General features: G+C 35.5%; 1 protein-coding gene across 2 annotated transcripts in view; it reads left to right on the top strand.

The window, feature by feature from the left end:
- The window catches only part of RB1CC1 (RB1 inducible coiled-coil 1), a 68646-nt gene that overhangs the window by 29441 nt on the left and 25614 nt on the right, over positions 1-13591 (top strand). For both annotated transcript variants that reach the window (XM_039548477.1, XM_039548476.1), the window contains exons 7-14: positions 437-872; positions 4852-5022; positions 6794-6978; positions 7907-8093; positions 8174-8255; positions 9092-9153; positions 10169-10272; positions 12655-12781. In XM_039548477.1, coding sequence (XP_039404411.1) covers positions 437-872; positions 4852-5022; positions 6794-6978; positions 7907-8093; positions 8174-8255; positions 9092-9153; positions 10169-10272; positions 12655-12781 — 1354 coding nt within the window. The remainder of the gene's footprint in view (positions 1-436; positions 873-4851; positions 5023-6793; positions 6979-7906; positions 8094-8173; positions 8256-9091; positions 9154-10168; positions 10273-12654; positions 12782-13591) is intronic.

Here is a 13591-nt window from a genome sequence, read left to right as displayed (position 1 = left end):
AGAACACTCAAAGCTTTGATAATAAACATTGATATCCATGTGGATAGGAAACATAAGTCCCGGTTGTATGTTTAAACAAAGAAGTAAGTGGGTGTGACTCAGTTTATCAAACTCTTTTTTTTATTGCAGTGTAACTTAAAACTTTTATTTCGAGTTATAAGTTACAACTTTTCGTTGCAATGTAGCCATAAGCTTGGAAGTTTAGAAGATGTCATACTCAGCAGTGGAAAAGAGCAAAAACTCTGATTTCTTTAGCTGTCTTTCCATGATGTTGGTACTCAGCGCAGTAGTTTCAAAGGGTAGTTGCAAAATAACTTTGAAATCTGCTTCAATTCTAAAATGAATAGCAGTTCATATTGTTATTTTTTAGCTAAGATTTTGTGTTATATTGGCCTCTAGATACTGATGTTTTTTTCTTTTCACTTCTTAAAAAAAGCTTGGGTTCTGCTGTTTCTATCATGGCCAAGATACCACTGCTGGAGTGCCTGACAAGACACAGTTACAGAGAGTGTTTAGGAAGACTGGATTCTTCACCTGAACACGGAGGAGCAGAAAGTGAAGAAACTGAGGATGGGAAATCTGCTGAATTGGTGCTTTATCCTGATATATCTAAAGTGAACAGTAAATCAATGTTAGCGTCATTTTGCAAGTCAGTTGAACATTCAGCTTTGGAAGGCACAGAGCCTGAAAATGTAAAAGATGATAAGGAATCTGGTCAAAGTGCTACTGTCCAGGACAATGAAATGTCAGTAGAATTGAAAGATGATGATCAGCCTTCCTTCAATGTGTCTTTGTTAGACTGGATAAATGTTCAAGATAGACCTAATGATGTTGAATCCCTGGTCAGAAAATGTTTTGATTCTATGAGCAGGGTAAGTTAATAATTTTTTAAAAATCAAATTACATTCCATTGAATGCTGCTGCTTTTTTCCAGATGGAGGTGCTTTTGAAGTGACTGAACTCAGCTCTTTTGTAACTTGTTTCTCAGATAACTTTCTTAATGAAGGCCAAAGCAGAGACCGGGGAGGGATAAGTGTGGGGAAAGTGTTTTATGAGTTTGAGTGTTAAGAATCCGATCTTTAGGAAGATACATCATTTTACAATGAATGCTTAAGAATCTGATCTTTAGGAAGATACATAATTTTACGATGAATGCTTGTTATCTTGCTTATTTCTCAGCTAGCCATTTATTTTGGAAAGCCAAAAACTTCTTGTAGTGTATAAGCGAAGTGGTACTACTGTTATTTCGTTGCCTTTTTCATAGAAACTACATTTATAATAAAAGTAAAGATTTTCTTGGACCAAAATTAATGTTGAGTTCAAAATAGTTAAGCCTTTATTAAAATATAGAACAAATTCATACGGTCAATTGGGATAAATTTATATTCTATATCTCTGCATTCTTTATTAGCTGATACAGATGTGCTCAGAAGGGCTCAGTCAGTCCGTATTTCTGCTGGAAGAATACAACAGTGCTCACTTTACTTTCAAAATTATTATTTTAATCAGTGAGCATTAAAACCTTTTAAAATTCTTTTGCCTATAGTTTTCCTTCTTTATTTGCTTTCACTGTAGCTGATACTTCTTGCATTGTCTAGCCTTGTTTTCGTATATATAATATACTATTGCAACACAACATAGGTTGAACAAAGGAAACAATTTATATTGTCTTTGACACTTTATTTCCTCTCTAAGGTAGGACTGGAAGACTGAATCAGTGATTTCTAAAACCCACTTGTTGTAGAGAACATCATGGTCTGGCTGGTTCTGTACATTGATATTTCAATTGTGTCTTAAAAGTAATTGGAGAATTTGGCTTAATACTAGGGGCTGTCTTAAGATTTTAGTAGTACAGAAAAGGCTAAGGAAAAGATTGGACATGACAAGTTTTTCTTTAGTGAAAACAGTAATTGATTTTGTAAAAGACTTCCTATTTTGCTGAAGTCTGAGACAGTCCTCTCTCCTGTTTGTTTAGTAATGCTATAAGGTATTTTCTACTATTTTAAAACAGGAGCAACAGAGCGCACTAGGTGGGTTGTGAGACAATAAATTCAATTTCTATGTAATATTAACAGAACACAAATGTAGTATGTTTTAAAAATCCGTATTTGAAGAGATGAACATTAAACAATTGCTTCCAAATAAACTATAGTGATCCAAAAGACGCAAAAATGCAAAGAATACTTTGGTTAAGTACATACTCTACGTTTTTTGGTCAGCTTGTAGTCTTATCTGACACATATCACATGTTTTAGAGGTGCTGTCTTGTGTTTTGTCTTTTCTGTCCTTGTCTTATCTAAGATTAGGCAGAAAGTTTTCGACTGTTGTAATTGTTTTGTTACTTTAGTCAATTTTTATGTTGAAAAATTGTGATTGAACCTGCAAAAAATGAAGTTTCTTTCTGTGTTCTTGGCATAAGCAGAATTGGCAGGTGGGGAAAGTGCTTCAGTCAGAGTATTCTGACTCACCAGAGCAGTTGTTATTGATCAATCCTGGTCCATTTTGGTTCACAAAAAAACCCCAAAGCTTTGAAGTAAAGCGTTCCTGATTCTCCTTAGGAAAACATTTATTTACTCTGTTTTGATAGCAGCACAGACAAAGGATTGCATCTTTACTTACCATTAGAATTAGTTGAAAACAGAAGTGGGCTGCAGCTGAAAAGGAAAAGAAAATCCTAAATAAATACCTTGCAGTTGAGGTGACACTCTAGTATAAAAAATGTTAGAATAATAGAATAAAATGGCACTAACTTTTAAAAATGGTTTTGACTGCATTCTCCCCATGCCCTTTCCTTCTTGAAAATATGAACCATACAAATGGTTTGTGATTGCACTTCTTATTTGAAAAACTGAATTCAGGTAAGATTTTCCTGAAAGCTTAAAGCACCAGAGTAAGAGCTTTATACGTTTGTTACTGGTAGTCGTGACATAACTGGTGTGTTGCACAGAGTGCTGCTGAGTTTCTGATGGTTCTAGCCTCTAGATGTTTCTACAAAATGACACTTCTAATTGCAGAAACCTAGGCTGCAGTAAAAGCACTGGGTAAGTAGGTGCTAACCAGATGTTTTTAAGTGCTGTTGTTGCCACTTACGTAAGAGGCTAGAAAAGGAAGATACTTTGAAAAGATGAAGAGAGTAGTATTATCTACCAATGAAAGTAGAGCTGGATCCTACAGATGCAGTTAGGCTAAAGACGGGATGAAAAGAGTGGATGGAGGAAATAGGCTAGAAAAGAATGAGAGGAATAGGCATTCTTTGTAAAAAGAGATAAAACACCATTAGTTTAAGAAGGTAAAAAGAGAAAAAAACCACCATATTGTTCTTCAGTATTTTGTTTGTTAAGAAACTCTTCTGGATGCTGCAGTGGACTAATTCAGGATGTCACAGGGAGTACTCCTGAATAGGGTGGCAGTGAAGTGAATCCTGTAAAATCAATCTGGTTAAATACTTCTGTTACTGTTTCTTGAAGATGGACAAGAGACTTGAGAAAAGACCAAGATTCATAAGACATCAAATACTAAAAATTAACCTTTGTTTTCAGAGAATCTGGATGCATTTTGTCACATTAATAACAGCACTAGTTGTTTATTCTAAGAAGTTTTGGGCTAATTACTAGTTTTTGGTACTTTCCCATTAAGCTGTTGGTTGGTTGGTTTTTTTCCTTTTTTTTTGTTTGAAGTAACTGGAAGACCTATTCTTTATAGGTGCTCCTTAATTTGTAAATGTTTCTACTCCCCAGATTCCTTCCCCCCCCCCCCCCCCCCCCCAGAAGGTTGTTTCCAGACTGAAGTGCTGTGTGTGAAAACTTAGTTAAGTGGTAGATTGAGGGGAAAATACACTTTTACTTATGTTACTGTTGAGTGAAATAAATGCTTTCTTTTTTGAAGGTTGATTTGTGTGCTCTGTAAGTGGGATAAAACCTGCATGTTGATGAAAGAAGCCAGTGCTGTGGCAGCCAATGTGACTTCACAAATAGCATCCTTTTCACTAGATTCTCCTATAAGAAAATACCATAACCATTTTGGATAAATTTGGGCAAATTTGTTCATCTTCTGCTAATACCTAATGGTTTTTACTATGTTCACGACTAATATATTGCAGGTTTACACTACACTCTGACCTTCATAAGATGTTGCAATTACTTACCTATGTTGTTGCTAGACGTCTAATTTTAATTTACTACTCATATAGTGAAGCTTGAAGAGTGACCCTTAATATCTGTGGGCATTGGTAGACTCTTAATGTTTCAAATACTTCTTTCTTTCTGGATAATGGTCTATGAAGGAATATTATGAAATAACTTTTAAAACGTTTCTGTTAGGGAAAAAACGCTCTAGCTAAAAATATGACAACTATACTGTTTTTCTATGGGGTCTTTTCCAGTTGCTTGGAAATTATCTGCTTGTCTAAGTAGTTAGTTAAAACATTTATTTAGTGGGAAAAGATTGATGGCTCTTCTGCTTTTTCTCACTACCCTCCCTTCTGCACTTTCCATTGAGTCGCGTTCATGATTGGTTTTGATTGTAGCCGTATGGACTCTATCCCAGGTCAAACTGCCCATTAGCTATAAAGTGCCTCTTCCCTCTGCACCTTGCCTTGTCCCCTCAACCAGTGTCTCTTCCCTTTATAAGGATTCAGATTTCAGTGATGGTCTGGTTGGAGTACTTCAGAAAAATTCATGCTGTGATACAGAATCCTCATACTCATTTACTCAGACTTCTGAAACAAGATGATAGAAGTAGTCACACATTAGATTAAAAAAAAAAAAGAAAAATATTGAGGTTAAAAAACCTCATTTAACTAACTTAAATCACCTTTCAGTGTGTCAGCAACTAATAAACCTTTTTTTATAGCTTGATCCAAGGATCATCCAACCCTTTCTGGCAGAGTGTCGCCAAACTATCGCCAAACTAGATAATCAGAACATGAAGGCTATTAAAGGTCTTGAGGATAGACTCTATGCATTGGACCAGATGATAGCAAGCTGCAGCAGACTGGTGAATGAACAAAAAGAACTTGCTCAGGTAATACACAATTGTAGATTTTTCATGTGTGTATGCTGTTAAAATTACAATGAAACAATTGCATGTCATTATGCAAGATAGTTTTCAACGTATCCCATTGGGGTTGGTCAATAAGATGCTATTTCGTAATAATTTGACATTTAAATACTGGCAGTTTTCACATCATGTTGTCATATTTTCACATGGTTTAAAGCTACAGCTAGGAAATCAGAACTTTAGTTGGATATACGGAACAAGAATTAAGTGGACCAGTTTCAATTTTGAAGGGAATATTGAATTCTTGGTAATTTGTCACTCAGTGATACAAGATCAGGGAATAGGTTAATGGTTGATCATCAGTCTTGTAGTGAGGAGAGGAGTGTGCCTTCACTGAACAGTATAATTTTGAGTGATAAGAAATTAGATTAAAGACTATTTTAAATATCAAATATGTAGCTCCTATTTTCAAAAAGCACTCCAGTGTCATATGAAAGTTATTTTATTAAATACAGTTTCTGTAAAGAGCTTCAGTTAACTTGATAGTTAAGATTGTCCTTTAATACCTTGTTTGCTACTGAAAGTAAATAAAGGTCTATTTGGCAATATATGACGATGTTCAGATTTTCACCATGACCTTGGAGCTGGGACTCTGAAGAAAGGCATAAGTTTTTTACTCCTGGTTGCACACTGGTATATTATTAGTAGGAATAAATGATCAACCTTGCCTCCCAATTTAGGGGGGAGGGGAGCTAGACCCCCCCCTTTTGAGGAGGGCAGTGCTGGACTGAGAGTTGTGTAGGACCCAGGCTCCCTGTTGCATCTGGTCTGGTATGTAAAGGTGGGTGCTATCAGTACTTCTGTCAGCATTGTTTAAAAGTGGAGCTTGTCTCCAGAAAAATTCAATGAGTAAGTTTAGAAGCAAGTTTGTGCTAAATCTCGGTCTTTTGGCGTTCATATTGTAGGCCAGTGCTAAATCAAAGGGAATTTAGCACGATGGCTAAGCTAGTCTTCCCATCCCTGTGCTTGGTTGCCCTATATTGTGAGTGGTGCTTTTAGCTATTTTTTCCTTCTTCACTTGGCTGAAGAGCCTACCTCAAGTTTACCAATCCCACTTTGGAGTGAAAGACCTAACAGTCAGATGGAAAGAGGCTTCGTCACCTTGTTTAAATGCTACTGTAAATTTAGAATTTGTACCTTTTCAAGACTTGGCAGAGACTTCAACTTTTAAATCTTCGTCCTTGCCATTTCTTTTTATAAATTGTCTATTCCTTTACTTACGATGTAAGGGTGCATTCTGCATGCAAATAAGATGTGTGGCTGTGATCTTGGCTCTCGAGAAGAGCTAGATTTGTGTGAATTTCTTTATGCAAGAAATACAAATTCTTTAGCCCACAGTAGTCTTGAACATGCTCTAAGTTGATGTCAAATCTTGCAAATGCCAGAAGTTAGGAAGATGGTTGTTAGCAGAAGTTAGAATGATGGTTGATCCCCTCCATCGTAGTAATTATGTTTCTGCTGCATTAAATTTTGTGGTCTTTCACTGGTGTTGGTTAGTTGTGTAAAGTTCTATTAGGGTTGTGTTGGTAACTGGTAGTGAAATATGGAACAAGATTGATTTGGGCTGGAAAGAAAGCAACTTTGACACTTGCTTTTTCTTCATATATCATTCTGTTATAATTCTCAATGGTTGCGGTAAGTTTGTTAAAATACTTGCATTCTTAGAGAAGATGTATCACTTTCGTGCTTTTTGATTGTCACAAAGCTTGTGTAACAAATGTCTCTCTTGCTCCAGGGATTTTTGGCAAATCAGAAGAGAGCTGAGAACTTGAAAGATCCTTCTGTGCTACCTGATTTGTGTTTGAGTCATGCAAATCAGCTGATGATTATGTTAACTAATCACAGAAAACTGTTAGATATTAAACAGAAATGTACCACTGCCAAACAGGAGCTTGCAAATAATCTGCAAGTTAGACTGAAGTAAGTTAAAACTTTTCAACTTCATGTTACTTCCACTTGCAGGAAGGTGTTTAAGGATTGTGTGTCTTAAGGAAATTATTACTATGAAAAAGTCAAGAGTGCATATCTTCTAGTGTCTTTGTTAGTATATATTCCTGATTGCTTAATGTTGACTCGTTTGTATTTGTTGTTTCACTTTTGCTTCACTTCTGTCAATAAAAGCAATTTTATATGTTTTTATTACTTGTGGGATATACCTCCACCTTACGGCTTCTCTGGTGGCAAAGTTGCTGTAATGTTTCTCCTCAAGCACACCAGTTGATTACCTTCTCACTAGTTACCCTGTGGTTTAATTATGTTGGTGTCTGTGCCTGAAATCTACCTATTGACTGTATGATTAAGGGAATTGAAGATGCGGTTACAAGATATGAGAATTTGTGTTACAAGGGCTGTTGCTTGTAGTGCGTGACTATGTTGTGTGAACTTCCCAAACAGTTCTTATTTCTTTGACAGCATTCCAACCTTTAATACCTCCTGCTAAAGCTTTTCAATAAGTATTTTTAAGATTTATAAACAAAAAGTAGTGATTTTTTTTCTCAGGATGTATCAGCTTTTTTAAATTCTACTGGAGTAAGTTGTATTATTACTATTTCTAAGGTTATTTATGCTTAAGAACTTGTCAAAAGCAATGTCTTAAATGGTGGTAGATGTTCATTTTTGATCACTAATGTGGATATTCTACTGTGAGAAACTAATGGGAATCTGCAAGGTGACTACTGAATTCTGAATAGCTTGGTACTTTTGTTAGCTTGTTGTTGTCCCATGTGAAATGATGGCATTGTTCATTTCATCCATTGTTCATTTCCATTCAGACATGTTGCTAATCTAATTTAAATGAAAAAAAAAATTGCTAAGATGTGATCTTCTAAGGTGTAATCTACTTTTGTAGGTGGTGTTGTTTTGTAATGCTTCATGCTGACCAAGATGGAGAGAAACTACAAGCACTGCTTCGTCTTGTAACAGAGCTCCTAGAAAGGGTCAAAGTTGTAGAGGCTCTCAGCACTGTTCCTCAGATGTACTGTTTAGCTGTTGTTGAGGTTGTGAGGAGAAAAATGTTCATAAAACACTACAGGGAGGTAAGTAAATAAAACTTTGAGACCAAACCTTTGTATCAGCATATAAAATACAAGTAACTACATATTTTCCCCTTTCACAGTGGGCAGGTGCTTTAATAAAAGATGGGAAACATCTATATGAAGCTGAAAAGGCAAAAAGGGAATCTTTCGGTAAACTCTTTAGTAAGTACTTTGTCTTTGTGAAATTGACTTGTGTTGAAGTATATCTCTTGTCTTTGTAGTTAAAATATTTTCATTATATTCTAATTTCAATACCCGAAAAAAAAATTTTACTCAAGTAGGATGTGCATGCTGCTCTATTACAAACAAAATATTTTTCTATTAATAAAATCATTTAATTATTCATATAGATTATCCAAAATAACGTGAAAGTTGTGATTAATGTTTGTAAAACATAAGATTTCTCATTATCACGTTTGAATGCAATTTGTGCTTAAACATGCTTTGTGAGCTTTATTGTTCTTTTAAATAACACTTCTAAAACTGTTACTGAATATTTGGCTACTGCTATGACTTCCTCTGTACTACTCCAGAAAAATCCAAGAACTAAGACCCATGTCTAAAGACCTTCACCAGAAGTTTGTTTTTAAAAAAAATATTAAAAATAACGATTCTGCTCAAAGAATTCTGATTACTTTCTCTGCAAAGTCTGAACTTATGTTCTGAATGGACAGATAAAATGAGAAAATTGAACAAAAGTTTATCAAATTTTTTTGGAAAGGAGATAAGGAAGATTACAGTGAAAATTTCAAAAATAAGTTGAAGCTTTTGCCTGTGTGAACATTAAGGAAAAAGAGGCTTCCGTGAAGGGAGTTCTGCTTGAATGGTGGGTTTTGCCTGATGTTCTGTGGTCATTTGCAATTTTATGTAATCAACAATATAAGTAGTAGTTCTTTCAAATGTACTTCAGCTCTTAAACTGCAGTAACTTCAATTGGTTTCTCTTGAGACAATGTTGCATTTCTTCCTTTAAATAAGTTGTTTGTGTTTTTTCTTCAGGGAAGTCCTTTCTAAGGAATCGTTTGTTTAGAGGACTTGACTCCTGGCCTCCATCCTTTTGTGTATGTACTCATGTATTTGGGTTTGTTTAATTTCTATAGTTTCATAAATTATAAACCTGAGCTTAATTCATTGAAGCTGTATGCCTTTCACATTGCTGTGACACAAATGAAAAAGCTGGCAGCTAGTGTTCTTGCCATTTCAAGTGACCTATATTAACATTGGTTTGTAACAGTGCAGTGGGAGAGGAAATGTCAACTCTCCTTTTTAGCAGTCTTTTTTTAGTCCATGGTATTGAAAAAAAAAAAAAACCTGCTCTTAATGGTCAGAAAAAAGAAGCAAGGAGGAATAATTTGTTCATCTAATTGCCTTGTGAATAATAGAACAATAAAATTAATTGGATGGTAAAAGCAAGTAAAAGGTTTCCATGTTTTCTGATAATCACTGGATGAGTGGAAAAGCATTTTTGTCTCATAATTGGCTGATAACATGAGGGCATTGTAATTCAGCATTGCCTGTTAGCTTTGATTTGATATAGCTTGGTTAATTGAAGCAAGCTAACTCCCTGATTCTAATGTTGCCATCTCACTTTGCCTTTTTAACCTTTTCAGCTTTTCCTTTTCAGCTGTGTTTTATTTAAAGGGTACTTGGAAAATAAGAATGCTCCTCATTTCAATGTTTCAAATACTGAACTGAATTAATATTTGTATGTGTAGCAGCACAATAAATCTTCAGTGCCATGTCTTATCCCTTAACTTATAAACATGTCCATAATGTTTATGAAGCTTGGTAATAGGGAGGAAGTTGGACTAGATACTCATTGTAGGTCCCTTCCAACTGAAATACTCTATTCTACTGCTGCCCAAGCACTATGGATAGTTAGTCATTACAAATGTAAGGGGGTTTTTTTTAGGGGAACAGGACCAGACATGGTTTCTTAAAAATTAAAAATCTTTTGAGAAAGAGATCAGTTTACTGCTAACTTTTCTGTGTTATTTATGAAGCTCTTTTAAATCCTTCTTTAGTAATCTGATACTTATCTTTACAACAATGTGTAAATTAATATCTTATTTGCAGACACGAAAACCTCGCAGATTTGACAGTGAGCTTCCAGATATCTCATTGAGTGACTTGCAGTTTTTGCAGTCTTTCTGTCCTTCAGAAGTACAGCCATTACTCAGGTAAAGCACCTTTTACACTTTGTGTGTTACAGAAATAATTCTCCTGGGGGTCCCATCCCCATCAGTTTTCTACCCCCTTAGGTCATTTTCCATAAAAACAGACAAGGGTATTTTCTAATCTGTTACCATTCTTAAGCAGTGATCTTCACTGACTTAATGCAGATACATTATATACTCATGCTCTGATGATTTGTACATATCTATTCTGTATTGAGATATAAAGGATTTTGAGTGTTCCTTTGAGCTGCCTCATAGCTAAAAGCAAAAAAAAAAACATCATCAGTTTTAAACTGAAATAAACTCATAACTATGTTTTGTCAGATCAGAATGAGATTTGATCCTTTTTCTTTTGCTCTTTGTTGTGTGGTGTTCTGGAGGAAATAAAATAAATGTCTTTAGCTCAGCATGAGATCATAGAGATCTTCTATATTCAATTACTACTTTTTCTCTGATTTTACTAAACTGATTTTACTAAAAAGTGTATTCTCTTAAGTGCCTCTGCTTTTTATGGAAATCCATCATTTTGAGTAGAAGCTCTATTTATATGTTTCTTACTTCCCAACAATGAGGCAGACATGCATATGCAGACAGGAAAGCTACTGGTTTGTCTCACAAGCAATTTACAGGATTAGTTCCTTATCTGGAACTTGGACTGTTAGCCTGAGGTTCCAGACTCAGAGCAGTCAAGGGGGAGAGAAATACCAACTAAAATAATGGGCCAGAAATGGGCAGTGGCAAGTTCTGTTCAGCCTAGGAGGAGATCTATCAGTATGATCACATTCAGATGTTGCATGTATCATCATCCTTCTCCTCAAAGAGATCTGCAGTTAGAGATTTGCTGAGATTACTTTTTTTTTGGTTTGGTTTGGTTTTTTTGCCCCCAAGGCAAAAAGCTGGGATTGCATTTACAAAGGTAAATGCAAGAGGACGATGCTTTGCTGCCATCTGTCAGGTTCACCAACAGTGTCAGCCTAATACCTGTTATTGGTGCATAAGGCACGAGCTGAATTCACTGCTTTTTCACCTGTATTTTGGACTGGCATTCTTTTTTTTTATTCAGAATTCCTGTCTATCTTTATGGTGGTGTTGGTGGAGTTAACAAGTGTAGTGAGCTTAGTCAGCTTGACAATGGATTTGCCATAGGTCATGTTATAGCTGATCTACCCTTTTAAATTCTCTTGTGCTCCTAGGCTTGCTCCTCATCAATTTTGTGGGGAAGAAAGTGCAACTGTAGGATCTTTTTCCTAATGTTTGCTTGATGTTTTGATTTGTGAGAATTTTACAACCTTCCTGGTGGTTTTTACTGAGTTCAGGAAGAATTTTGCCCTGCTTTTGTCAGAAAACCAATCACTGACTAAGATGTTTTAGCAGGTTTGAATTGTAGTGACATAGCTTTCCACTTGATGGCAATAGAGGTGGGATTATATCATATTCCTCGTGGTTTCTGGGCTTGGGGTTGCATTTGGTGAAAATACAGGATAGTGGTGAGCTTGCAACTCCAGTGGGCAAAAGCTGTCATACACCTTGGGTAGATGCTGATCTCAGAAGAAACTTGAGAGCAGAACTTTCTTTGGTATTTTCATTTAACATGTAAAGAGCAAGCAATAAGCAAAACTGAGACCCAGCACAAAGTCCTTTTCTATTAGCACTGAACCTCTCAGCTGCATAATTAAAATGATGTTTTAATTTACTTAGTGCTTCAATCTTCTGAAATTATGTGTTTGAGCAATTAATAGAAATCTTAATTCTACAAAAATACCCTGGATACCACTTGCCCTATATATTGAATAGAGAGTGCAGAATACATTGAAGTGTAATCTGCTTTTACTGTATTGTTTGTTTAAATGAACTCTTACTTCATCTTTTCAGCTTATCTTGCAACACTTGAAATGTGATCACGACACATTAATCAGTCGTTTAATTTAGGTTACCTATCACGAAAATAAAATAGTAGAGAATTAATTGCTTCTTCGAAGGAAGAGCTGGATTGGAGAGAATCCAACTGGAGACAAGAATAGAGCAATTTGCAAACACAAGTGCTTCAATTAGAGATTTAATCACTTCTGTTGCTGTCATTGTAACTCTAGGTACTACTGGGAAATGTTTTCCTTGGGAGGAAAGACTGGAATTACTTGCTCATCTTTGTGTTTATTATTATGCACTCCTTAAAAGCTCCCAAGTTTTTAATTTTAAACACAAATACCAGGGGGTCTTAGTAGACTTTTTTTTCTTTATAAAATAAATGAAATGAAGACCTTACCTTAAGTACAGACCTTATACAGAGGGAAGCTTAGTGTTGTTGAAATATACACATAATAATTTAATAGACTGGAATATTAAACTAGCAATGTGGGGAAAAAGTAATCCTGTACTATTTTTAAGGGTTCCCATACTATGTGACTTTGAACCTCTTCACCAGCATGTACGTGCTCTACATAACCTGGTCAAGGCAGCACAGAGTTTGGATGAAATGTCACAAACCATTACAGACCTGCTGAATGAACAAAAGGTATTTTTGCTTTTCTTTATCAATAAAAAAGAGAATGTTATATTTAAAACAGTAGAATACTTTCATAATACTGTTTTATCAAACACTTTAGAATGCATCTTTGTTTTTCCCGATGTAAAGATTAACTGCGTAAGTTTCCTTTCTAATTGTGAACTAGTAAATATTCTAAGAATATTGAACAGATAGTTGTATTCCACAGATGTTGTAGAAATAGAATTGCGCTGTTTATATTTTTGTTTTCTGTCATTTTTCAAATCTTTTGTCTGCAGTATGTGTGCATTCTGCCTTCATTGCTTTAGTTTGTATTCAGTGAATTTGTTACTTCTCTAGATTTCTGCATTGTTTCTTAGGTCCTTTTGGCACAAGCAGCTAAGATTTTAGGGCTTTGGTTGGCTGTTGTGCAGTCTTTTTCTTTTGAGTATAGAAGGAACAGATGGTAAAAAGATCTCTTCCTAGTTTCACTGCCTGTCAAATAGATTCCTTCCCCTAGAAACTGTTTCTGCCAATCATTTTTGCTTCTGTGCATGCAGCCTCTAACTTTCATAATACACCAAATAGGTTCCTTTTAGCTTCTGACTGTGGCTTCTCTCTGGGAAACTCTGGGTGAATTTAGCAATGCTTAAGTTTTTTGTGAAGTTGACTGCTTCAAATTGGGTTTCTTTTGCTGTAGAAAATCAGTAGGTTTTTGGGGGGAGCTGTGCAATGGTCTATGGTGTAAATTGTATGCACTTGGCTGACTGGAAGCATCTTATGTAACAGCTAAGATTATGGGCATGTTTAATTTTGAATAGCAATTTCCTGCTTAAACCA

This window comes from Corvus cornix, chromosome 2 (assembly GCF_000738735.6).
Source record: "Corvus cornix cornix isolate S_Up_H32 chromosome 2, ASM73873v5, whole genome shotgun sequence".
NCBI classification, from domain to species: Eukaryota; Metazoa; Chordata; class Aves; order Passeriformes; family Corvidae; genus Corvus; species Corvus cornix.
Note: the sequence above shows the minus strand (reverse complement) of the source record. Positions and strands in the feature narration are given on the sequence as shown.